Source organism: Thermobia domestica, chromosome 15, assembly GCF_964235325.1.
Source record: "Thermobia domestica chromosome 15, izTheDome1.hap1.1, whole genome shotgun sequence".
In the NCBI taxonomy this organism is placed as follows: Eukaryota; Metazoa; Arthropoda; class Insecta; order Zygentoma; family Lepismatidae; genus Thermobia; species Thermobia domestica.
In genome coordinates, this window is record NC_137468.1 from 141,936,878 (window position 1) to 141,961,874 (window position 24,997).

Below are 24,997 nucleotides of genomic sequence, written 5' to 3' on the forward strand. Positions count from 1 at the left end.
CGTCACTTCCCACTTGGCGTTCGCTGCTCCCTACCACACTTCACCCCTTCCCCTTTGCCCAGATTCAACAGTTCTTTTAGTCGCAGCGTTGCCAGATGGAGACTTTCACCACCCACACGCATGCGGAATCGACCTTGTATTGTTTAGAAATGGTGCAACAAGTTGGCATCACCGCGCTGACCAAGATACATGTAAACACGGGGGAAACACGAGAGCGTTAGTTATAAAGGGAAGTGGCACAGCGATCACGAATTGGATTTTAGAAACCAAAGGATCTCAAAGTGGTTGTAAGACGTTTCTGCTTCCTAGTTCTCCGAGGACTGTTCTGATTGACTTATCACATTGGGACAGCATATCGTTAAGAGAGAGTGTGTTAGTGACTGTGTAGTGTGTTGGTGCTTATTAGACTATACTCCATAGCAAGTATAAAAAAACAGATACAATTTTGTTAGAAACTCAGCTATGTGCCGCCCTATTTTTAAAATAGGGCGCCCCCTAAAGTCATGTTGACCCGCCCAGTTTCTCAACTCGCTCAGTACCCAGAACCTCGTGTTCCTAGTAGGCTCCAACAAGCAACGTTGGGGCAAGACTCATCATTAACATCCCAGGACACTTTACAAATCCAGCAGGACCAACTTCCGGCACTTCCGGCTCCACCACTTCGCGAAGGTGAGGTCAGGCGAATAGACGGGGATGCATCGCGTGGTGGTGACGATATCAAAAGAGGTTTAAAAGTTGATTACGAGGCGGCACCCTCAGTTAGTGTAACTGAGGACACAGATTCGGTGGAGGACCCACGAAATAATAAACAACGGGACGAGGTGGACGAGGAAGAGGACGAGGGGCAGGTGTCGTTCCGGCCGGTAGGGGTGCGAAAAGAGTCCTACTGGGGTCGGCAACGGCACACGCCCGTGCATTCCCGCGTGGCCAGCCCCGTCGAGTTTGGCGGTGGCGAGATGGTTGAAGGTGAGAAACCGCCACCGCGCAGCAAAAGTCGGACACGAACCGCGAAATCTTCTCATCGTGGAACGTCCAAGGACGATAGCCTGCTGGGACTCAGCAGCACTCAGCCCGGGATGGACGTCCCAAGCAAGTACTCTAATATCTCGTACTGGAAAGCTCGGAGAGTGACTTTCTTTAAAAATGGAGACCCATTCTTCCCAGGCATTGAATTCAGGTTTAAACCGGGGCGGGATATCATTAACATGGAAGCCTTGTTCGACAAACTCTCTCTTAGAATGGACTTGCCCCGCGGGGTGCGGTACCTTTTCTCGATGGATGGTGAACGAAAATACAGGTTGGAAGAACTCGAGGATGGAGGAGCCTACGTCTGTTCATCGTACAAAACATTTAAGGTAAGAATATTAAAATTTAAAAATTTGCATGTGTTACATCACAAAAAAAGTAGAAAAATATCATTTATATTCGAGAATAAAAGTCACGTGTTCATTTGCATATGAGATACATTTCCAATTTTTTAAATATATAGGTGTGCTATAATTAATCTCTTATTAGTGAATGAAAGTGTTCAATTTCATACGTACATGGATAAAATGCTGTAAATCAAATATCGTAGAGAATTCAAAATAAACAAATAGTTTACAGTGTACCAAGCATGCGCATTAATTATCACGATGAACAATTGAGCAGCGTTATCTCCAAATAATATCAAACAAACAAATCTAACACACACAAGGTATATATTTCATCCAGTGTAATAAAAACATTAATTTAACTCATTCAGTTATATTGGGTGTGTTGTTAAAGTGTGATTTGTATCTTAATTATGATTCTACAGATAATACTCAGAGATAGTACAAAGTAGACAATCGTAAAGTACCTCTAATTATGTATAAGTAGTATTAATTCTTTCAAATTCCGACCTAATAAAGCAATAACGAAATGAACAATCATTTACTTAAAAAACATAATTAGATTGAATACTGTTTTTTTTTTCAAATGCAAAAGCTATCGTTTATGTATGCAGTTAGAATATATTATAAAAATTTAAATATAAAAAATATGTTTGGCTTCGTATTGTTTAAAAAATACACTGCATTAGTTTTTGAGTGTTTTTTATATAAAAAAACTAGTCCTATTTCTCTCATCCGAACATTGACGTGAGCTGCGCATGTGCATTGTGTAAGCAGGCAGTACTACTGCAGTCAAATTAACATTTAATTCACTCTCCATTAATCATTGAAAGTGAACAATAAAAACTTGATTATGACTTTTATCGTAAATTTGTACTAATTTATGATGACTTTTTAAATTTAGTTTCTTCTTAATTTGCATTATGTTTTCAAGCACAAGTTCTTTTTGTAATTTTATTTTAAATGAAATTTATTGACAAAATCATGCTAGATTAAAATCGCCCTTGATTTAAACTCATTTAGTATTCTTATTTTAGATTCCATAATCGCATATTGTTTTTAAGTCATTTACTAACTCAACACATGTAAAACTTGTCATCTAAAATATAAATTACGCCTACGTATTGTTTTTGTTACTCATATTAAGAGTTTAGAACGGTATTTAGATTAGAACTATTGATAAACTGCATACATAGCATATCGACAAACGAAACAATAAACATTGAAACAAATATATACAAATCGGAATTATTGCTCTAAGCGTTAATTGTAAATATGAATCATAATGTTCCTCAGCTACCTACTTTATAATATTGTATCAAAACATGTTATTTATAATGTTTGATCTCGTAACTATAAATCTGCCGGCCGATAAGAAAGTTTTATTATTCTCCTTTCATTTTTTCATTAGTATATCAAGAACCAATTTTCAGGTTTTTTCATTTCATGCATCTTTTTAAAACAAATCTGTAATAAAAACAGAAGATTAGGTTATTCTTGGCAGTAACACGTAACTTGGTAGTAACGTCTAACTAAAGTGCAAGAATAATATTAACATCATATCATACATTAAAACCATTATAGTTTTTTGCGACCTTAAATATTCAATTTATAAAATTAGAATCTAAACACTTAATATACAACTTCTTTCTTTCTGATTTTTCATTTTTTGTCAGTTTCAGAATATTTATTAATGGAATAAACAGTTATTTTGTGCAATAAAATAATATATAGAACAAGAATTTGAACTGTCTATAGTCTTTATAATACAATATGCAATATATTGCGGAAAAAGTAGGCCTACATATTTAATGCTACAAATTTAGTTCTATGTATAATTCATCCTCTATATACGTATAGTTCTGTAGATTTTTTTTCCACATTTCGACCTTTATAGCATAATAACTGACTAGTCATTAATTTTTTTAAAAAGTGGCTTCTGTAGAAAAAGGTAATTCCGAGTTCAAATTTTACGAACACTATTACATAGTTTATTTTTACATTGTTGTATATAATTAATTGTTCAAACGAAAAAAAAAGTATATATAAAATGTATACTACAGCCCTACATTCCCACGAAGACATCCTTAAGTATAATATTTCGTATATGGACATTAATATCTAATTATAACAATTTATCACTCGGTTCAACTAAACATTTTCAATATATAAAATTAATAGACTTCCTTTATATTAGGAATCAAAATGACTGAAAAAGAATTCTTTTTTAACTTCCACCACATTGTAAATATTAATCTTAATATGGAGCAGGTTGTAATACTACAAAATCAAACAAACATGACAAAATTAAGTAAATCTTTGAAAATACTATTTTATTAAACTTTGTATTAACTATTGTTAACATCAAACTATATTCGTGTACAAAATACACTACGAATCAGTTATTGAGAAGAGTACAGATAAGTTGTGTTTTCCTTTCGTGAATTTCTCTACCAATTCACATAAACTTAATTAGCCAACATTAATATTTCTCTAGTACTTACATTACTACTCATGCTCAAATGTTATTTACCAAATTTGCTTTCTTTGTTAAACCTTAGAGCAAACGTTCATATTGACAGTATTTTGCAATCACAACTGGGAGAGGTTTCTATATGGTATATGTGTGTCTAAATTATATTTAAATTAACTGATTGCTCAAGGTTTAGATCGTAATCTTAAATATTTTCATTTGTCTTGTTAATAACAAAAGGTTAATAACACTTAAATCCTGATTCGACCAATCTATTGGTAAAGGAACTTGATTACAGAAAATACACTTTTGCACTTTATTATTGTCATATGTGTTTTACACGTCAATTGCACAAGTTACACATATTGCTGTTCGTGCATAATATTATTAAAAAACATACACAGTCTTCTTATTAATTGTACATTACGTCAACATCCATTGTTCTTTCATTTAGTTGCGAGAGTAATAAGAAAAGTAACATGTAATTAATTTGACACTTCCCTCCAAATTTTGCTTATATGTTTTGTTTCTGAGAGGAAACTGAACTCCCGTTACATTTACTTTTATACACAGCCTTTTTTTCTTAAAATTGTATTGAGGATTATAACTGTAAATTCTTTAGTAGTACAAGGTTAATTATGGTTATAACAGATCTTGTTACTGACGTGTAAGTAAGTGCAAGATTAATACTTTGAAAAGTATACTGTAAGATTACTGCTATTAGAAGTATTTATTTTACAATACATTTTCTTTTCACAACAAAATGATACGATTGTTCTACATAATTATTACTTGGCTAGTTGGATTGAAATCTAGTGTTCTTTTCAGTAATGAGGTTATGTAAGACTAATATCTACAACTTAATGTGGGGCTTAAAGCACATGAGCTGCCACTGTTATGTAAATATTCTTATATTAAAATTTTGCATTAATACAAGAACAAATTTGATATGAAATAATAAGCTTTATAGTATGGTCAATAAATCGGATGTTAATTTATATATTGACTCTTACTAGAAACAGTAGAAAGTATAAACGAAACATCAAGACAGTTTTGTAGTGTGTGAAGGAGATTACAGTGGCATGCAAATGTTACATAGGTAACTTTTCAACATGACGAGTCGTAAAGAAGATAAACTAGCATAAACAAGATTGACTAAACTCGAATTGAAATTACATGTGATAAACTTATTTTTGAAAACAGTAGTTTAAATTTATTCTTTATTTGTCTCTGGCTTCATGGAATTTGAATATTTACAAGCAGCCACCAAGATTTTTGTATATGTATTTGTCAGAGTTGACGAAATAATTGTATTTTTTCGGGTGACGTGATTTTAGTATGCTCTTGGGATATCAGCCAGGTGAAGATAATGACTTCCAACGTTTCGAATGCAGACATTGCATTCATCTTCATGGAATGCAGACATTGTATTAATCTTCACAATCCCTGAAGATGAATGCAATGTCTGCATTCGGAACGCCGGATGTCAATATCTTCACCTGCGTGATAACCCGAGAACACTTACAAAAATTAGCCCGTCTTGTGTATTATGAAATTGAAGCATATAAAACGTTACCTTCTTTATCTCTGCAATGTCTGTATTACGGACTAAAGCATTAAAATTTACGATTTGACAATTAGGAATATAATAGCATACCAGCAGATAGCCAGGAGTTTGAATACACAAGCATTTCTTGCATTTAAACAGTTGCAATTCCTACTTTAGTTTGAAGCTCTTACCTATAGTCTATTCTTTTCCCTACTAAAGAATGCACCCTAATACATTATGAGATTATGTATGAATTTTCCTCTGTTAATTCTATTTGATGTTAATAAATTGGATTACTTTACCTTCCGTTTTGAGTACTTACATGGGTTTGAAAATAAACATGAAACGTGCAGTTATTTTTAATTTGGATTTTGAGAAAGAGGGACATGATGCATCTGACGATTAAAGTGTAACTATTAATAGAAATAAGTGTTGAATCGGTGGGTTCGCAGATAATTTTGTAATCAACTCATACGTTTTAATCGAAACTCATTTCGCAATAGTTTTGGTCAGACTTAACTAAAAGAGAAAGGATAATCACATCACCTACATTCAAGACTATTTAACAGAGAGTTTTATTTTAATATAGAAGTCGTGTAAAATTTTTACACAAACACCTTTTCTGTACTGAACTGTTCTATACCACTATCGTACAGAGAACCTGTCTGTGTTGGCCACTACCGGTTGCATTAAAAACTCGCTTACTTAGACTGATAAAAACTATTATAGACTATAATATACTTATAATGGAATAACAAGTTATTGCTTTCATTTAATCTTGCATTTTATAAGTAATATATGGTAAATATTAATCATAAGCACGCTATATAAAACATAGCGAGTATAATAAATATCAATATTAGTTTGACATTTGCACATTATATTTTAAATGTTGTAATTTCTGCAAGCCACTTCAGAGGCCAATATAGAGGCGATAGCCAAGTTAACAGGTTTTATTGTAGTGTGCTGTACTCTTTAGAAAGCTCTAAATCATATCAGTGATGAAATATTGCATTCTCAAAAGATCTTACTAAAGTCAAAACTTTTCAAAGAGAAATAATCAACAGAACATATCTTTTCCCCTATAAAATAAAGTTGCATATAGTAAACTAAACACACATGTGAGACTCCTGACAATTACAATACAAGAAAGAAAAATCGACTTACACGTATTCAGAAAAATAATGATATGAAAGGACGTTTTTTCCTATGAACACTAACCGTTTTTTCTCTTATTATGTTCCCACTCATAATAATTGCGACAAATGTAGCCAGTACTTAAAATAAATCTAGCGCATGCATTTAGATAACCATGTAACTAATGTCTAAGAAAATATATAAAATGTTGGTAATTTGAACAGAATCAACGATGGAAGTAAAAACTTTTTCAATGATAAAGACATGTTAATCTGAGTTCTTAAATCAAGAAAATACCAGCCAGGAAGTTTTGTTAAGACTGATATTAATGCACATATATAAGCTTTGCTAATTTAAAGTATTTTAATATTTGCTTATTGGCACATTTGTGCTGCATTATGTTCTGTACCAGACTAATAATAAATTTATGAATATGCATTTCAACTGGATGCAATTCAGTGTGTTATCTCTTACTTTTATACATGTCAACGAATTCAAAATTAAAACAATAAAATTGCCTCGTTTTGCAAAGTAACTCTAGCTCAAGTTTTCCATCTTTCAGCATTTAAGTTGCAGTTGCTAAAAGTTAAAAGATTATGTTGCACTTGATACTGCACTTATAATATACATCTCTAGTTGTATATAAAAACGTTTCCCCATTACAGCGTAGGTTATACTTACGTAATAATCTTATTACAGTTGTAAGCAAAGATACTTTCACAACGATAGATTTTAATTCATCAATAAAATCGAAATAAAATTACCAACTTGAATTAACATTTCTTGACATAGAATTACTAATATCTGTGGACATACCAGAAAATCGTATTCCAACTGGTCAGTTAATTTCCAAGTTATTGAACAAAATAATTTACTAATGGGAATATACTGTTCGTTTCCACTTTACGTAAGAAACTTCGCGGAGCTGTTTAACCCCATATCTTTAACTCAATTGATGCCCAAATACTGCAATAATCTTTCGCTGAGTCTCAAAATCACATGTTAACTACTTCCACTTGGAATGTTCTAAGTAACCAAAGAGATTTCCCACTGTAGTTTATGCATATTTATGATTTTTTCAACATATGCTATGTTTTAACTTCTCTCCATGATCACAAGTTGCAGCTCTCATATCTGGAAACATTTCAGGCCAAGAAATAAATCTTCTGCAAATCATCATCCTCTTACCAAACTGTTCGTTCGTTATAGTACCAGAGTGGTCTATTAGGCACACATAAATTATGCACAATACGTACAAGGCGTACATTACGCAACCATAAGTTGTAGACCTCAAATCTAGTTTTTTCAAGTCAAGAAATGAATCTTCTGTAACCAAACAGCATCTTATTAAACTTTGCATTCAACAATGCCTTGTCTGAAGGAGGGTACCACCAGATATACATAATTCTGTTTCCTTTCAACAAGACAATCACGCATTTTCACATTTAGTCTGCGAGTTCTGGTTGTGAAGGGATGTTAAAGCAGAAGTTTATAATGATATCTTCTCTAAACGGGCATGGCGTAAGAGAAAGAAAAATATATCATCAATATACAATTCTGGAATTCCAGAAACAGTTCCAAGAGATTTTGAACTCGACACAACATATTTGGGGATCTGACACTTCACAGCCGCAGATCGTCGCCAATATAAACTTCAAAGTGTGATTGTTTTACAAGTTAGTGCGCATTGATACGACTGTCCTTTCAGAATTTACGATTCTTTTAAATTCGATAGAACCGTAACAACACTTTCCACAAGACATTATTATTGCATAAGTTTTAATTTTAGCATTGTTTCAAAGAAAAATGTAAATATCTGAAGTATCGTTACACGCAATGCATTAATTCTGGATTTACTGCTAGTATTTTAGCAATTGTATTTGTATTAGTCTTTTTTATTACATTTCATATTTCCAAATATTATCATCAGGAAGAAGAAGATGCCTGAAATTCATATTTTCTAATATAACGCGCTATATTTAATTTTTATTAAATTGTCCTGAAAGAAATGAAGTTCAGTTTTTATTGTAACACCATTTGAGTTAGCCCAGTGACTGATACAATAGTAGTTACATCCATTTAAAACTTTATCCTGTTACGAATAAAACAAAATATAAGCCCTTAGTCTGTGTTAATTACGATAGGAGGTAGAGACGTCCAAAGAAAAGTGAGTAAAACTGTTGAAACAATCACAGTTGTGAAAGGGTTAAAGCTTAGATCTAGATCTCCTCTGGTTCCGAAAAGAGATCCTAACCAGTTTATGACCAGCCTTCTCCTACAAAAAATGTGTTTTAGTTTATATATTATTTCTCTCGTTACTCAAATCAACTTGTTTTATGGCATATCATGTATATTGATTATGAAAGCACTTGTTCCATCGTTGGAACAGAAGTCCAGAAGAAAATTTCGAAATAGTCGTTCCATAAAAGTACTCCAATCTTTTGTTATACATACTACAGAAAGTATTGTGTAAAATGTTTGACTTAATTTATATGCTGCTTCGATCATGGTATATTTTTATTTACTAAACCCACTTTATTTTTGACATGATTTGCCACTTGCAGATGCTATGAATGATCATATATATATATAACTGATACATATTGGTCGGCAATATGTCTATCATAATACAGCACCAGAACCGTAGCAGGAACCCTGATAAAGGGGAGGCCTAAGTTGAGTTCACATTACTAGTATATTCTTGACTGCTTACTTCTTGAACTATATTCATCTGGACAAACAACTTCAAGCTTCAGGGAGTTTGAAGGTAGTTGCATCAACTGTCCACCCTAGCTAAGATCCTACATACCACATAAGAAACAAATCTTGTGTAACAGCTAAACCTGCTGTCTACTTTAACAATACGTATGTTTATTTATTTGGGACCACTTCTGCAAGAGAGTGAGCACTGGGGATGCAGTAATGAAATAATATTTGATTGAATTAAAATAAATGTAAGTTTATGCTCTTCACGTATGTATGTATTTCCCTTTTGATAACAAATTTATTGAATGATCTGGAGTGAAAGTCGTATCATAGTTATAGAGAATTTCAGTACCTACCTCTTCTCTTATCCATACCAGGCCTTCCACTTGTCCTTCTGGTAGTTGTTATAGATCTTTCACTATAAAACGTCGGACAGAAGTTTAACCAAGAATAGTCCTTTGTCTCACTGTATTCCGGATTTTATTCAGAAGTGACTTCCTAGGTTCAACTCAGTAGTTTTTACCATTGAACCCAGCAATGCACTAAAAAAATACGGAATCCAGACAGGGTCGTATGATCAGGACAGGGCAATATATTCATAGAAAATACAGTAAAACTTCAATGGATCGTTCTCTCCAAGTGAGATACAAACAATATATCAATTTTTAAAAAGAAATCACTTTACTAGTGTGATTATGAACTTTAGTACAAATTCTTCAAAATATTCGCGTATGATGGAAAACAATTGTTCAAAGGTAAGACATATCAGGATGTCTAAAAAGTATTGAGGCTTGAGTCAATTTATTACTGTTTGAAAGTAACATTATGAAACCACTTATGCACCATTTTGTTCAGTGATCTGCAATTTCTTCCATTATACCATAATTCCAACCCTATAAAACTTCTGTAGTTTCTGGTCAAACAATTATGATACGTAGTTTTCATAGATCTCTTTTGAAGGTCATATAATACCATTCAATAAGTTTTGCAGAGACCGAAAGAACTGATAGTCTTATGGTACAAGGTACGGAATATACAATGGATTAAAACCTCCCAGCAAACTTCTCTCGATATCTGATTGATCGGTAAAGATGTATAGGGTCTGGCCTTGTCACCGTGTACGTCACACTTTCTGTTGACCAATGCCAGTCATTTCCGTTAAATTGTTAGGTGCAACTCGCAATAATTATCAACAGTGCAGGTTCAAGTCTGTCGTTCTGACAGGTGGCAGCAACTTGTAATGTAGAATGTCCTTCTAATCCCACCAAACACAGTATACTCTTCCTTGGAGCCGGAGTGGGTTTTGCCATAGTCTATGAAGTTTCTCATCGCTTCGATCACTATCTTTTTCGCACATTGTTGTCATAAGTTATTGTTTTCATCACTCGTGATGAGCCGCTTTCGAAATGGCTCGAGATTCAGTAGTGAACCGCAGAGTAAAATTCGATCTCGTAAATAATTTTGAGCAAGATCATGTGGCACCTAAATGTTGAAATTTTTTTGATAGCCACTTCTCCATATGGTTTAACATTGATGGTGATGGATCTTTTGATCCTTAGTAATGTCATAACTGCTTATATGCCAGTCTTGCTCGACTTTTGTCGTTATATTCGTCACATTTGCTGTGGTTAGTCGCCTCCTTAGAGGAACATCTTGGAAATTGAATTTTTCAGAATGAAAGCAACTGAAAACTGAACCATCTTTTGGTTGTTGCTTTTGATAACGTATCTTCCCCATAAACAGCAAATATGTTTTCAAGAGCCTGCGCAATATTTGCAGCTTCATCAAAATTATTTTTGAATAAGTAAAGTAGTTGTGGGGAAAGTTTACTAGTCTATAAGGCGCAATACTTTACATCTAATTCTTAGAATTCTAACACTTTTTGCGCTCTACTAGTTTCAAATATTCGATGTTCAATGACATTAGGTCTAATCCACGGCGACTAATATACTTTGAGATTTGTAACTGTAACGCCATCTCGTGCGGAAAAGCCTCAATACTTTTTCTCATTGAGCTGTACAAAAGAGAGGCGTGAGAGTAAATTCTCATCCATAGCTTCTGAGAAAACGAGCAAAATAAATATTTAGCGCTTAGATTGATGCCATTTGTGACTAACAATAACCGGCCATCTAATAAAGTGAAACTCATACTAACATCCCACTAGAGCTGTCATTACAACACTAGCCAGAGAATAGCATACCGTGATTAAGAATATAAGAACATAAATTTACTATTAGCTCTTGAATTTTAAACATGTTTCAATTAATTCGTTCAGATTTGCATATATTTCTTGTAAATTTTATTGGAACGAATACGCAATATTGGAGCTCTGCTTCACGTAAGTACGAACAGCCATAACACAAATTATTTTACTGATGAGGAATTAATATAGCCTATCAAGTTTCATCTCCCTGACTCGAGAAATTTCTGAGGTATTTTGTATGTGTGTGTGAAATTAAAATAATAGAAATTTACCCCTTTTTTCTCTTAAAAGTAGAATTTTCAAAACTGCTGGACTTGCAATTGTAATATATTAGTCTTTTTTGTCTTGGTTCAGTAAATAGCAAAGTTGCAAGAAAACTTCAATATACATAAAAATGGTTATGTGTATATTTATGTATAAATGTTCCAGCATAACTCTGGAATATCTTAAATAATTTGAATCAAGCTTGTAGTTACATGACTTACAATCTGGAAAAAGTACTGTAGGGGTAAGACAACGATAACACCCCTAGAGATAAGGATGTCTTCCATAAATATAACATCCCCTAACAGGTTAGGCAATACTTGGTAACCAGAAACAATATTGTAACAGGGGTAACAAAGTAATATATCGCTACATTGTTATATAAAAAAGTAGACGTGAGTGACTTATCATCGTCCAGGGCATACTACTATAGATAGAAACATGAAATCTCAACACAATATTCCTTCAGTCACGAAAGCAAGGAATAAAGAAGGATTTTAGAAATGCTTTTCCTAAAGGAAGTAAAGGATGGCTAAGCTTGCTTCAGGGCTTTTGAGAGTTCTGTCACTAAGGAGGGAAAGGAGGAAATTTCTAAAATACTAAAAATTTCCCTTTGTTTAATCAGAAGGCGCTAAATATGAGGATTCGCTTAAGTTGGACACCTGAAATTTGGTATATACAGTTTTATTTAAAAATAAGGGCTGCACTGTACTTAAGCTTTTCCTGAAATTCCTCTCCTAAGGAGTAAAATGGGACAATTTCCATAGTATTGGCATTTCCCTTTAGTTGTTCACAGTGTCGAATATGGGATTTCGCTTACGTTGGAGACGTGAAATTCAGTATTTACATTCTTAAATACAAATAGTGATTCAGCGTTTTTGCGAATTCCGTACTTGAGTGGGGAGAGGAAGAGGAGACATTTCTATTATGCCCAAATCTCCATTTATTTATTAAGAAAGTCTCCAGTGTGGGGATTTATACAACTTGAAGATGTGAACTCTTAAATAAAATAATAACGGTATATGTATTTCACCTTTAAAAAAAAAAAAAAAAGTCCACTTCTAAAGGGTGAAATGGGAACAATTTCTATATATATTTTAAGATTTCCCACTATTTGTTCAGAAAATACTTAGTGTAAGGACTCGCTTAAGCTGTAGGTACGAGATTTGTTAAAACTCTTAATTAAAAATAAAGGAAATCGTACTTTAACATTTTCAAAAATCCTGCTCTTAAAAGAGGAAAGTGGGCAAAGAAAGATATGTACTATTTTATGAAAAAGTCACTCAAAGATGCCCAGTCCATGCTAATATATCTAGAAACGCGAGATTCGGACAGAAAACTTCTTTTGTTACGAAAACGTTTTTGAACTCAATACCAGAACTTTAATCTTAAGCACGTTCCCCACGTATACGGCGTGCAAGCTGGATGTCCTTAGGCATGATTGTGACTCTCTTTGCGTGAATAGCACACAAGTTGGTGTCTTCGAAAAGCCCTACAAGATAAGCTTCACTTGCCTCCTGTAAAGCCATGACAGCTGAGCTTCGGAAGCGAAGATCTGTCTTAAAATCTTGTGCAATTTCTCGAACGAGTCCTTGGAAGGGCAGCTTGCGGATGAGCAATTCAGTGCTCTTCTGGTAACGACGAATTTCTCGCAGAACCACAGTACCAGGCCTGTAACGATGGGGCTTTTTCACTCCACCGGTAGCTGGAGCATTCTTTCTTGCAGATCTGGTGGCAAGCTGCTTTCGAGGAGCTTTGCCTCCAGTAGATTTCCTAGCTGTCATCTTGGTACGTGCCATTCTAACTGTCGCGGCTTGTTTCAAAATAAATAAATAAATAAATAAAAATTAATAAAAAATAAAAAATAGGAAATGTTCTTTTTTCTAAACATATATATGCTCCGGTACGTAATGGGAATTCAAATATTTTCCCCAGAATAGAGTACCAGATGAATCCTGGTATTAAGCAGATGAAGCTCGGCAGTTAAAGTGCACTGTGAAAAAAATAAACGCATGTGGTGTACTTAAAAACGTAGGTTACATGCATAAATCCTGTAGTTTTTGCACTTAACGTACAACCAACTCTATGTGACATCCTGTAGCAAACATATAACTGAAAACGTATATTCCGTTTAAGTGTTCCAAGTAAACGTATTTTTCGTATGAAAGAAATAACTGTATATGGGCGGTCAGGATTTCACATATACATGGACGTATATAACATATAGCTGACGTATATAATATACGAAAGACTGCTATATGTAAGAGATTCTGCAGCAACATGATATAACATCTAAGCGTAGAAAGGACAGTACGTATGTAGCATATGAATAACATATGCTCCGTACAGATTTCTGTAGTACACATAAGGATTCCGTATATTTGAATAAACGGATACGGAAATGGATTTTTCTCAGTGTGGTAATTTAAAATAAGCGCAAACGTATCGAAACGTTTTTGAAAATTCCTGTTTCAACTCTCCTATGGTCTTGGGGTCAATATGATCCCACCGGACGCCTATTTCATAAATAATATTTTTTTTGTACGATGTTTTCGGTTACGGATTATTTTAGTATTATTCGACTTAGTCTACTTCTTTATGTAATGCAAATATTAAAAGTTAATTATTTTAAATAACGTTGTTAAATAAAAAGGTAACACATCAGACCTTGGAGTCATATTGACCCCAATGTCTAATATTGTATTTTTCTACTAATGATGATGATTATTATTATTATTATTATTATTATTATTATTATTAGTAGTAGTAGTAGTAGTAGTAGTAGTAGTAGTAGTAGTAGTAGTAGTAGTATTAAGCCACCTCAAGACATTAGATTAAGTTTTATTTAGTCTATCTTTAATGTTTGAATGTCCTTACGAGAAAGTAAATAATTGGGGCCAGATAGACCCCAAGGACGAGCGTGTGTAGATTTAAAAGGCCATAGGAGGGTTAAGGGGAAAGGGGGATTTTCTGTATTTTTTCTGCACATTAAAAGCAACATTGTCTATTGTTAGTGATTGCATGAAGGAAAATGACTGAAAACTTTGAAATTAATGTTGGAACACTTAATACCTATCTCAACCTAGACTTCAATTATCATTTTGATTAAAGAGTGTATACTAACAGCAGTTGGAGGTTCAATATTAACAATATCTCAAGAATCCTTCAGGTTAGGAAGATAAAGCTCAATATATGAACTGTTCATTACAATAAAGCAAACATGCGACCGAGCACGTTCTTAAATTCCGTTTTCAAAGGGGCAAAGAACAATTTCAATATTTTCTCACTACGTTGAAATCGACATTGTCTGTTGCTTGTGATTGCATCACGGAAAACTTCTTAGTTGTTTCAAATGAAATTTGAAATATAGTTTGTTTCTACTCCAGCATTATTTTATCATGTCATATTAATTAAGAATAGTATCCTAAGTGCGTAAGGGGGGTTCAAAAATGTATGCCAAAAATACGTTATCTTACAGGTTTTTATCATATTTTCAATGAAATGTGTACCATAAGGGGGGGATAAGATTCAAATACTATCTCATAAAACTTCCCGTGAGATGAACTAGTATTTAAGTTAGTTTGAACTAAGTTTAGGTTTTTAAAATTTTGTACTACAATTAAAGTCTAAAGCAGGTATGTCAAACTGGTTTTTTATATGGAGCCATTTAAAAGTTATTTGAGATGTCAGCAGGCCGCGTGTTTCCTTCTTTTAATTTATTTATTTATGCAAAATAAATAGTGAGACATAAACGGGCCGCATGCGGCCCGCGGGCCACGAGTTTGACATGCCTGGTCTAAAGTATGTGTAACATACGTACATGTCTTCCAGTTCTTTATGTTCTGGACTCAACCCTCATCCTCGTTTCAGAAAAATTCCCGGTGGGAGCTCATGTGGTTGGGATTCCACGTTAATCAGAATGTCACGTCTCATATAGCCTCGCTGCTGAAAGGGACGTTAAACTCAAAATCAACTCCTTTCAGATAAAAATAATTGAATTGTGATCATTTACATTTTTTAGCCGAGAATCCTCTAAATCTAAACAAATGTTTTTCGTATCTAGAACTTAAATTACTACCACAAATCATTCTTCGTTTGTGATGGAATCATAATCATCATCATCATCATCATAGGTATTCTGCCCGTATTGGCAGGTCACTTACCACAACTGAGAAGCTCCCCGATCTTCCGCTAATCTCTTCGTTTTCCTGTACAATTTTTTGTCTTTATATCATCCATTAATTGTAGTCCCCTTTGCCCCTTCCGTCTCTTTCCTTTCACCATATCCTCTAGCACGTTTATTTTAATACAATTCCTTCTTAGTCAATGTCCCAGCCAGTTTCATTTCCTGTTCTTAATAATGTCTAAAATTGTTATTTTCTTCTCCACCATTTCTAAGGCTCTCTCATTCGTTTCCTTTTTTGTGATGGAAAGAATATAAATATTCTTATAAGAAAATCGAGTTCCTATAACGAAAGATATGTGTTAAGGCTTCAGTCTCAAGACTAAAAGCTTCGACTCGAGCTGTGTATAGCTAGTCTCACGAGAACATTATCCGGGAATGCTCAACTTTGGGCATCAAATACAAAAAGCCCTGATTACTAATCACAAGTCACGCTATCATTACCACTTCAATTATCTTCTTTTCTGAACATCACGCACTTTAGCTCCGAACAGGGCACTGACCAGGGATTTTTTTTATTTATCACTGCATCAGTTATAATCTTAAGAGAACGGAGTGTAGTAAACAAATCTTAAATAATTTTAATTGGAAAATAATTGCATTTTGGTTACGCATAGTAACATTCTATTTTACACCAATTCAAAGAAAATGTTTCTTAATAGTTCACAGTACTATTTCATTACTACCATGTCTTGTACTTGGAACGATGTTTTTAACAAATCCAAATTAACACTCGCAATAAATTTTGTTTGTTTTGTACAGATCCGTGCAGAATTGAATAACAATAGTCTTATAAAAGTAGATCTATAACGTCGCTTCTGACAACATTCTTAATATAGACTGTGCAACTCAAATAAAGTTTTCTCTACAGTCATCAGCAAAACTGTGTAACCGACCCAGAATTGTCTTCTTTTACAGAATATTTATTAATGCTTATGTAAAGCATTGTATTAAACTATACTAAAATCTGTCCACTGTCTGGGTCATTTCTTTTAACATATATTGTATAGACAAGTGTCCATTTTTGCTGTCAAATAAGCATTAACATATACCCGGTTTTACGTAATTCGTAGAAAAATGTGTCTAAAAATGCTAATTCACTACAGCAGGAAAGCCATATATGATCTTCACCAAGCATGTGACACTTGCGTGACTCTACAGAAAAGCCTTGTTCTGCAATAACACAAACTCAGTGATTATACTACATTACAGCTACCAAAGAGTCTGTGCACGAGGGTTGAACGTTTTGTCGAAAATCTCAGATTAACTGCAAAATAATTTTCTTTTTCTTGTATATTTTTAGTTTAATATTCCTCGAATATACCCTTTAGGCTAAAGGAGACGGATGACAGTGAATGATTGTGAAGTTTGTGTGTGAGTGAGTGAGTGTGTGCTATGCAATAGAAATCGAATCCTTCTTTCTCTTGTGTGATTCTTGATTTCCTCTATCTTTAATACAGGGTTAGCGTAAATGATTCAGTCATTTTGAAAAGACTACATTTTCAAAAGTATTACACGTACACACGTGGAAGATATATAAAAAGAACCACAAAACTCACCAAGTTTATATTGTGTGGCAGCACGAGTCCATTATCTTTGCGATCGGGTGTAGCAGTGGGGCAGTACATGATTAGTACCTGTCGAAAATGGAGGAAAGCCCCCCCCCCCAAAAAAAGACGTCGAGTATCGTCTGGATGTATGTCGTGTCACCAAAGGGGCATATATTGGTGAACATTTGTAGAAGGTGTATAAACCACCATAAACAGCACCATTGGTGATATAAACACCAATTTCAGTTTTTGCAACACTCGTCTATTTATTTCGACATTGTGTATTGTAGTTCACGCAATTCCGAAAAAATAAAATGAGGAATCTAATATTACACTGTGATCTGAAATATTCCTCACTTCTTTCCAAGGCTATGTATTCCACCAGGTATTAAACCTAGTATACATGTACTGAAAGTACGGATGCTCTACAGAAGAAAATTTACGTGGGTAAACAAAGATATAGTAGATTTTAAAGAATGTTTGTTGTATAAAAGGAAATCTATTGTATATGTTAACATACAATATTGATAGCAAAACATATTTCTTTGATACACTCTGTCTTTTAAAGCGCACAATCGCAGTTGAATTTTAAGGATTTCAGTTTGACAAATCTTTTCTATATACTGTATGTCACCATTATTTTTTTTTAACAGAATGTAAAGGATCAAAAGTTAAGAAAATAGTTTGTTGTTTCAGGTAATATTCAAACCTAAAGAGGTAGAAATCAATCATTTCCGGTTTTAACGTTGAATCACTACAGAACAAAAACGGGGCGGTTTCCTGCAATCGATTAACCGATCCAAGAATATGCTTCATCTCCATCTTTAACACTCTACTAAATCGTAAGTGATAGGAAACCAGTACAACTTCCGGTTCCAATATTGATTTACATAGAATAGAAGCGATAAGAGGTAACAAGAAGTATTTTCGTGGAATCGATTTATCATTCTGAGAATAGACCATCTTCTCTTTTAACTCTGTATTCAAACCGGAAGTGACAGAAATCATCCTCTTCCGCTTTTAATGTTGATCGATATAGCGTAAAATTGGTAATAGATTCTAGCAAGGGATTTTCTGCCATCAATTAAACGTTCCGAGAATTTGTTATATCTTCATTCCAATCTAACTAATTAATTCTATGGTCTAGGGTACACGGAGGTTCAAAGCCGCGTTCACTAAAGCTTTCCATTGACTTTTATCCTTAGCCAACTGGATCCAGTTTCTACTTTGTATTCCTATTTTTTGCGAGATCCATCTTAATATTGTCCTCTTTCCTGTACTTAGATCTTCGTAATGGTCGTTTTAAGATTGGATTACAGTTAAAACTTTGAAAGCATTCCTACCTTCTTCCATTCTCGCTACATGACTGCCCACCTGAGCCTCGTCATCTTGATGATCCTAAATGCTAAATTATTAGTTCCTCGTTATGAAGTTCTCGCCACTCCTCATTCCCGTTCCTCTTGGGTCCGAATATTCGTCTTACGATCTTGTTCTCAAATACTTTTAGTCTGCCACTAAAATCGGAAGCGGTAGAAATCTACTACTATTATCGGTTTCAATATTGAGAAAATATCATGCTATACAAACCACACTTCTTCACGTGGTGTACACGTGATACTGCTACCTGTTTATCTTTAATATACGGTGACTCTTATTCCTATTTTCACACAATTCTGGTCTTGTATGTATTACGTTCAGTAAAAATGAAGCGTGATAGGGACATACATTAAATATTACGTTAAGTCTTAAAACTTGCCTGGTATTTGACGTCCCGTTCTACAACCGAAGAAAAAGATTTTAAAAGAAAAAAATGGAGCGAGATGTCTGGATACCTCAGCCATTTAGTCAGCAAAAAGAAATAATTTCTACATGTAATAGTAATCCCCGCACCCCCATTCGATCAAAATCTGTACAGATATCAAGTCATCGTAAGTACACTCATTTGAAATCTTTTGAGTTTTACGCTTATGCCGGATAGGCTAAAAAAGACGGGGATGATTGAAATGAAGAAGTATTGGAATGAAGAAAGTGGGAGGAAACGGGAAAATCCCGAGAAAACCCACGCACGTGTGTTTGTCCACCACTAAGTCCACTTGGAGCGAGCTGGAATCGAACCAAGAACCTTATGCACCAGAAGTGAACGCTCAACCACTGAGCCACCGCTAACACTTATTTGTGCAACTCCGTAGCATACGTATGTGGATAGTAGAAGAGTACTTTCACGTTTAATGAGAGATTTGTTTATTAAATTTTTGATAAAACTATACCAATTTGTGCCATGTCTGCTATTTCACAGCGACTGTTGGAATTTTACTTTAAAAAAAAAAACATTAGAATAAAATATTTATTTTACTCGTCTAGAAAGGAATGACCGGTCATTCTTCCTTACCAGGTTCTCCATAAAGTTCGCCATTTTATTTACAAAATTAATTTGATAATCGGTATATATTTTATAGAGTACAATAATACAGTATTTTCTTAAGATAGAATACTACCATTGTCTGCAATTTTGGTCTTACGTCTATGTTGGTTCAAGAGGTACCCATAAGCGAGTCACGACGTGCAATGTAGTCGAAATTTTAGGGTAGGGAGAATCAAGGAGAAATTAGTTGAATCAATTAAGCCAGTCGGCAATTGAATGTTTGCACAAAAAATATACAATTTTTACAAAGATAACACCAAGGGAGTGATGGTATTTCAAGTGAAATATATTGAATAAATTTATAAGTAGTTAGTACTTTTATTGGAAGAATTAAAAAAAAAAACTACACTGCTACAGCCCCTTGGAGGATAGCGCTTACCAGTAGACTTGTGTCACTCAAGTTCATGGGTTGATATGTGTTCCGTACATCGAGTCGGCTCACCATTAACTCGCTTTCTTGACCGAAGTTTGCTAGTACTTTCTTTCAAGTATTTCCCCAACTTTCCTCATTATGCTGAGCGGACGCCACAATGCCAACATTATCTGGTCAGTGCAAACTGTCACCCATCTTCTTTCGGACCACGTCCGGTACTGCTTGAGCTCACACGAGGAGCGGTATTACAGTGTGATTAAGGCATGGTAGTGTAATAGGAATATATTAGGAGTTAAATATACCATGGATCATGGGGAACCTTGATTATTATAACAAATATTACTATAGTGGTTTTTATTACTTTTCTTACTTCATACGAATGTACTTTGAGTAATGTGTAGAATTACCATATTTAAACTAGCTTTATCTATCTGAGTACTTTATTTTACATGGTAGTTTTAAAAAAAACTTTTATTTTGTTATTATGATAAAGCATTTTGAACTGGTTCTTCAGATATTGTAAGATTATGCATTTTGAGAGTTCAGATACGTATAAATGTATTATGTTTAACAATAAGTTTAAAGAAGCAATTCATCTTCTTGCAACAGTAGGTTCATTTCGAACATGTACCAAGAATTTAATAGTTTCACTTCCGCCTGCGATTGGCAATTAAACATTAAATCAGAGTCTCTGTTCGTCTCCTCACCAATCGGTCTTCCATAAGGTTTCCAACTAGGGTTATATACCCTTCGGATAGTTTCCATTTTATTAATGTATTCCATCCACCATCAATGTCTTGGTTAGATTATTAGTTCAATTTTAGGCAACGAATATAAACTGTAAAGTGCTGTGTTAACGAAAAGTTTATACATTCAATGACACATTGGCTTCCTTAGAAGTACTCATACATTGTGAACGTAATTGACGTAGGAAATGTATGTTATGTGGCCATTCTAAATAGGGTTGTTATTACGACCGACATAATGAGATGATACATTTTGATAGAAATTAGAAAAGAATTTCCAATACATTCAAATACAAATATGTTGTTTATTTAGAGAGAAATCAGAAATATAATTTCCCATATCGATCAATGGGCTTGAAAGCATAAATGACTAAGGCATTCAAGACCGTTAGCGTATTATAATTTGATGGGGAATAAGATCGAATTTTTATCCTTCATTAAAATTAATTCCGAGATTTCATATTGTTTTAATTATATTTTCATGCTTATGACTCTCGGAATGAATTAATCTAAAAGCTCTTAATTTGTAAAAATTAAATCAAGCAGGAAAAGAAGTGATTTCTCAATAAAGTAAATCAAAATATTTATGTAGCATAATTATATAGCTGTAGACATACATGGAACTTTTTCTCTTGCAGGAAACGCGGGCTTGTTGCTTGGATTCCAATAAAATTTTCCAAACCAGAATGCCTTCGAAAGAACATACGTCATACTAAGGCTTTGAAAGATATTTCTCCTTGTAAACATGAGATACGTGCAGTAAGTGAGGTTATTTATCCCACCCAATCCCATGCACATTGAAAATCAATTCATTTGTACTTTCTCTATATTTTTATCTTAACATTCTATTTTAATACCAATAATGTTTTTCAAATTTCTGAAAGTAATAAAACTATAAAGGGAGATCAAACTGGAAATAATAGTACTAAAAATATACATATTTTATTCACCAATTGCAATACAAGGAAATGATTCATGGGTTGAAAACGATGTTTATTGATTTCCAATTTAAGTTATCTGCATAGTTATCTCCAGGGGCGGCAATTAGGGGTGCAAGAGGGGCAGTTCCCCCACTCTTTTAAGTGATCCCTTAATGCATATAGTTTCATTAGGAAATGTAAAGTTTTTGTATGTATTACTGATTCATAGAAAAAATGGTGCCATGTACCTAGGTAATATTTGCCGTCGCGTGAGCACGTATTGGTTATTCGTCTTCCCGTGGAGTTAAGAAAGCTATAGGAATTGCGTTTTAAGTGCAATTAAAAGCAATTAATATTGCAATTGCGTATTACTTTAAATGTCGTAGCATATGCTTGTAGTATTTACTGTCTTTCATTTTCTAAGAGTAATAACATACACTTAATGGCATGTGTGGAATTAAAAATATAAGTATTTCATTAATCACCAGTTTCAATATAACTTCTACAAAACAAGCCTCATTATTCATTACAATGATTAATATTGTCCTTTCTATTTATTTGTTTTGCAAATTTGTTATTAAATAATCTGATCACACAATTTTCCAGACATAATTTTAAGATGTTCGTGAGTAAGGAATCAAATCTCTTCTTACACTTTCGTAATTTAAGAGTACAAAGGACTAGTACCCACTTGCGTTGTTCTTGTCAATTTACTTAATAAAATATGAAATACGATGTAGGGTATTTTAATTGAAAAAGATAGTATCATATTAGTTACACAACCTTTCGTAAAACAAATGTTAGAAACAACAAGGAAAACTAACATTGATATACAAATATTCAGATCATATCCTGCCCCCTACTTTTAACGTTCAGTCGCCGCCACTGGTTATGTCTATAATTTAAACATCAGAAGTTTACAAGTAATTTCTAGGAACGAGATATGATTTAAAAAGAAGTCGAAGGAACAAAAATAATAATAACTTATGTAAAGGAATTGAATCTACAATAGAAGTCAGAGTGGGAAGGGAGATGTATCTGTGAAGTAACTATTATTAGGACCGTAAGATAACATTAATAACAGTAATTACAGAAAAAAAGTTTGAAGGAAAAGTGAAAGTATATTTTGTTTGAAATTAAATGATGATGACACGAAGAAAATTAATCAAATATTTCGTGTGAAATACACTATACTTTCACTAATCCAGGTTCTAATTAACGTGATCATTAAAAGACTTTATTTTCTTTTACATGGTCATTTATCATTAGAACAGAATTCTAACATCACGCAAACAATGTGTGAAGTTTAAAATTCATATTGAAATTTTGAACTTCAGAAACGTAATTCTCGCAAATTTGACGAGTTCAGCTAGGGTTAATAACCTTTCTTTCTTTCTCTTTTTCTTTACATGGTATAATAAATATATTCTCAGTTTTTCTGTGAAAACGTACTCCCTCTTAGGTATCTTGAAGGCAGATGAATAAGTAAAAAAATTAAAATTGTCATACTAGATTAGTGTAATATCAAGTAAGCCATGCTTAGTTATTCCTTGTCCGCTGGGATGTAATGGGGCAGGTACGAAAGTGTATGGCGTATATCCAGCTAATATTTTTATAGTCCTGTGTATACTCACTCACCCCTAAGTTACCAAAGATCAACCATATACAGGGTACATGGGTATATGGTATATTATTTTTAAAACGGTCGAGTGTATATCTACTACGAGTACAATACAATTATCACAACAGAACTGTATTGCCAAACCAATTTGTTTGACATTTTAATGACGATAGCTATCGACTTTTTGGCACTTACATACTTAAATCTAAGAATAATAGTGTTGAATGCAAATCCAGAAATTACGGGACATTTCTTCATTTCTAATATATATATTTTTGAACGCCAGGACGCAATCTCGTTATACATGGACATATACGAACTCATGGCAAACAAAAAAAGCATGTACGGATAGATCTATCTAAGAAATTATAGTAAGTTTGAGTTTTCGTATGCTTATATTCAACACCGAGGTTATGAAGTACGGAAGTCTTAAGATTTACCCTCAAAGTTTAGGCCTTCCCCACCACTATTTTATCTCCGAGAGATCTGGATCACAGTTCCACCGCACCGGCCCCGACTACCAAGAATCTTAGATAAGTTAAAAAGAAGAACTTCTTAGAAAGTAGTCCAGAACTTACACTAATTCGGCACTCCTCATTGCCAGAAATGACTGTGTTAGGTAAAAGTCGTGTATTTTATACTACCCATGTCAAACATAAATACTATAGTACATATAAGTAATGAAAAAATCGACTCTAACTGTTCGTAGTGCTGCTGTGGAGAAAGAATGAGAAAATTATATTTATGAAAATATGCGCGCGCCCAGAATTTTTTGTTAACACGGGTCCAAGCTTGGAGTAGGGTCCAATACTACAAGCCACTACACCTAACTTCAATAAGTATTATTATGCACCTGAAAAGAAGATAAGTAATAGTAAAATACTTATTGTTCTATCTGCCTACTAAAAAGAAAAACGCTTTCGTTCAAGAGTTATTATGCAGAATGAGGGACGTACGAACGAACATATAAATATTACAGTCTTGCAAGGCCTACAAGCATGACCCTAATGAGAAAATAGTAGGGAAAAGTAGCGAAGGGAAAAAAGTTACATCTTTCGTTTAACACTTGCTATTATAAAGGTAACCAAGAAAGTTCTGTCTTTTTTGTGGAGGTCTGTGTTCTATTGGCCCTCATACCGTAAGTTAAATGCGAATGGAGGTAAGGCGAAGATCAGTTGTTGGTGTGGATATATCCAACATAGTACCTGGTTGTGGCTGTTCAGCTACACCATGAGCGTGCGTAAGAACAGAGTGAACATGGGACCTCCACAGAGCGTTATAAGGGCGTATATGCTGTACGAGTTCAAACTGGGGTCAAACGCCTCTATAGCTGGGCGGAAGATATGCCAGGCTTTTGGTGAGAATGCCGTAACTACGCGGACAGTGCAGCGGTGGTTTAACAAGTTTAAGAACCCACTGCACTCGAAGGCGTACCACGTGCTGGAAGACCAACACATGTACAAAATGAAGATCTTCA

At 34.0% G+C, this 24,997-nt stretch overlaps 1 protein-coding gene across 3 annotated transcripts in view; it reads left to right on the top strand.

Annotated features, from left to right (window-relative positions):
* The first annotated feature begins 245 nt into the window (after positions 1-245).
* Positions 246-24,997, top strand: part of DCX-EMAP (Doublecortin-domain-containing echinoderm-microtubule-associated protein) — a 386,324-nt gene continuing 361,572 nt past the window's right edge. For all 3 annotated transcript variants that reach the window (XM_081740217.1, XM_081740218.1, XM_081740219.1), the window contains exon 1: positions 246-1,355. In XM_081740217.1, coding sequence (XP_081596343.1) covers positions 504-1,355 — 852 coding nt within the window. In that variant the 5' untranslated portion in view covers positions 246-503. The remainder of the gene's footprint in view (positions 1,356-24,997) is intronic.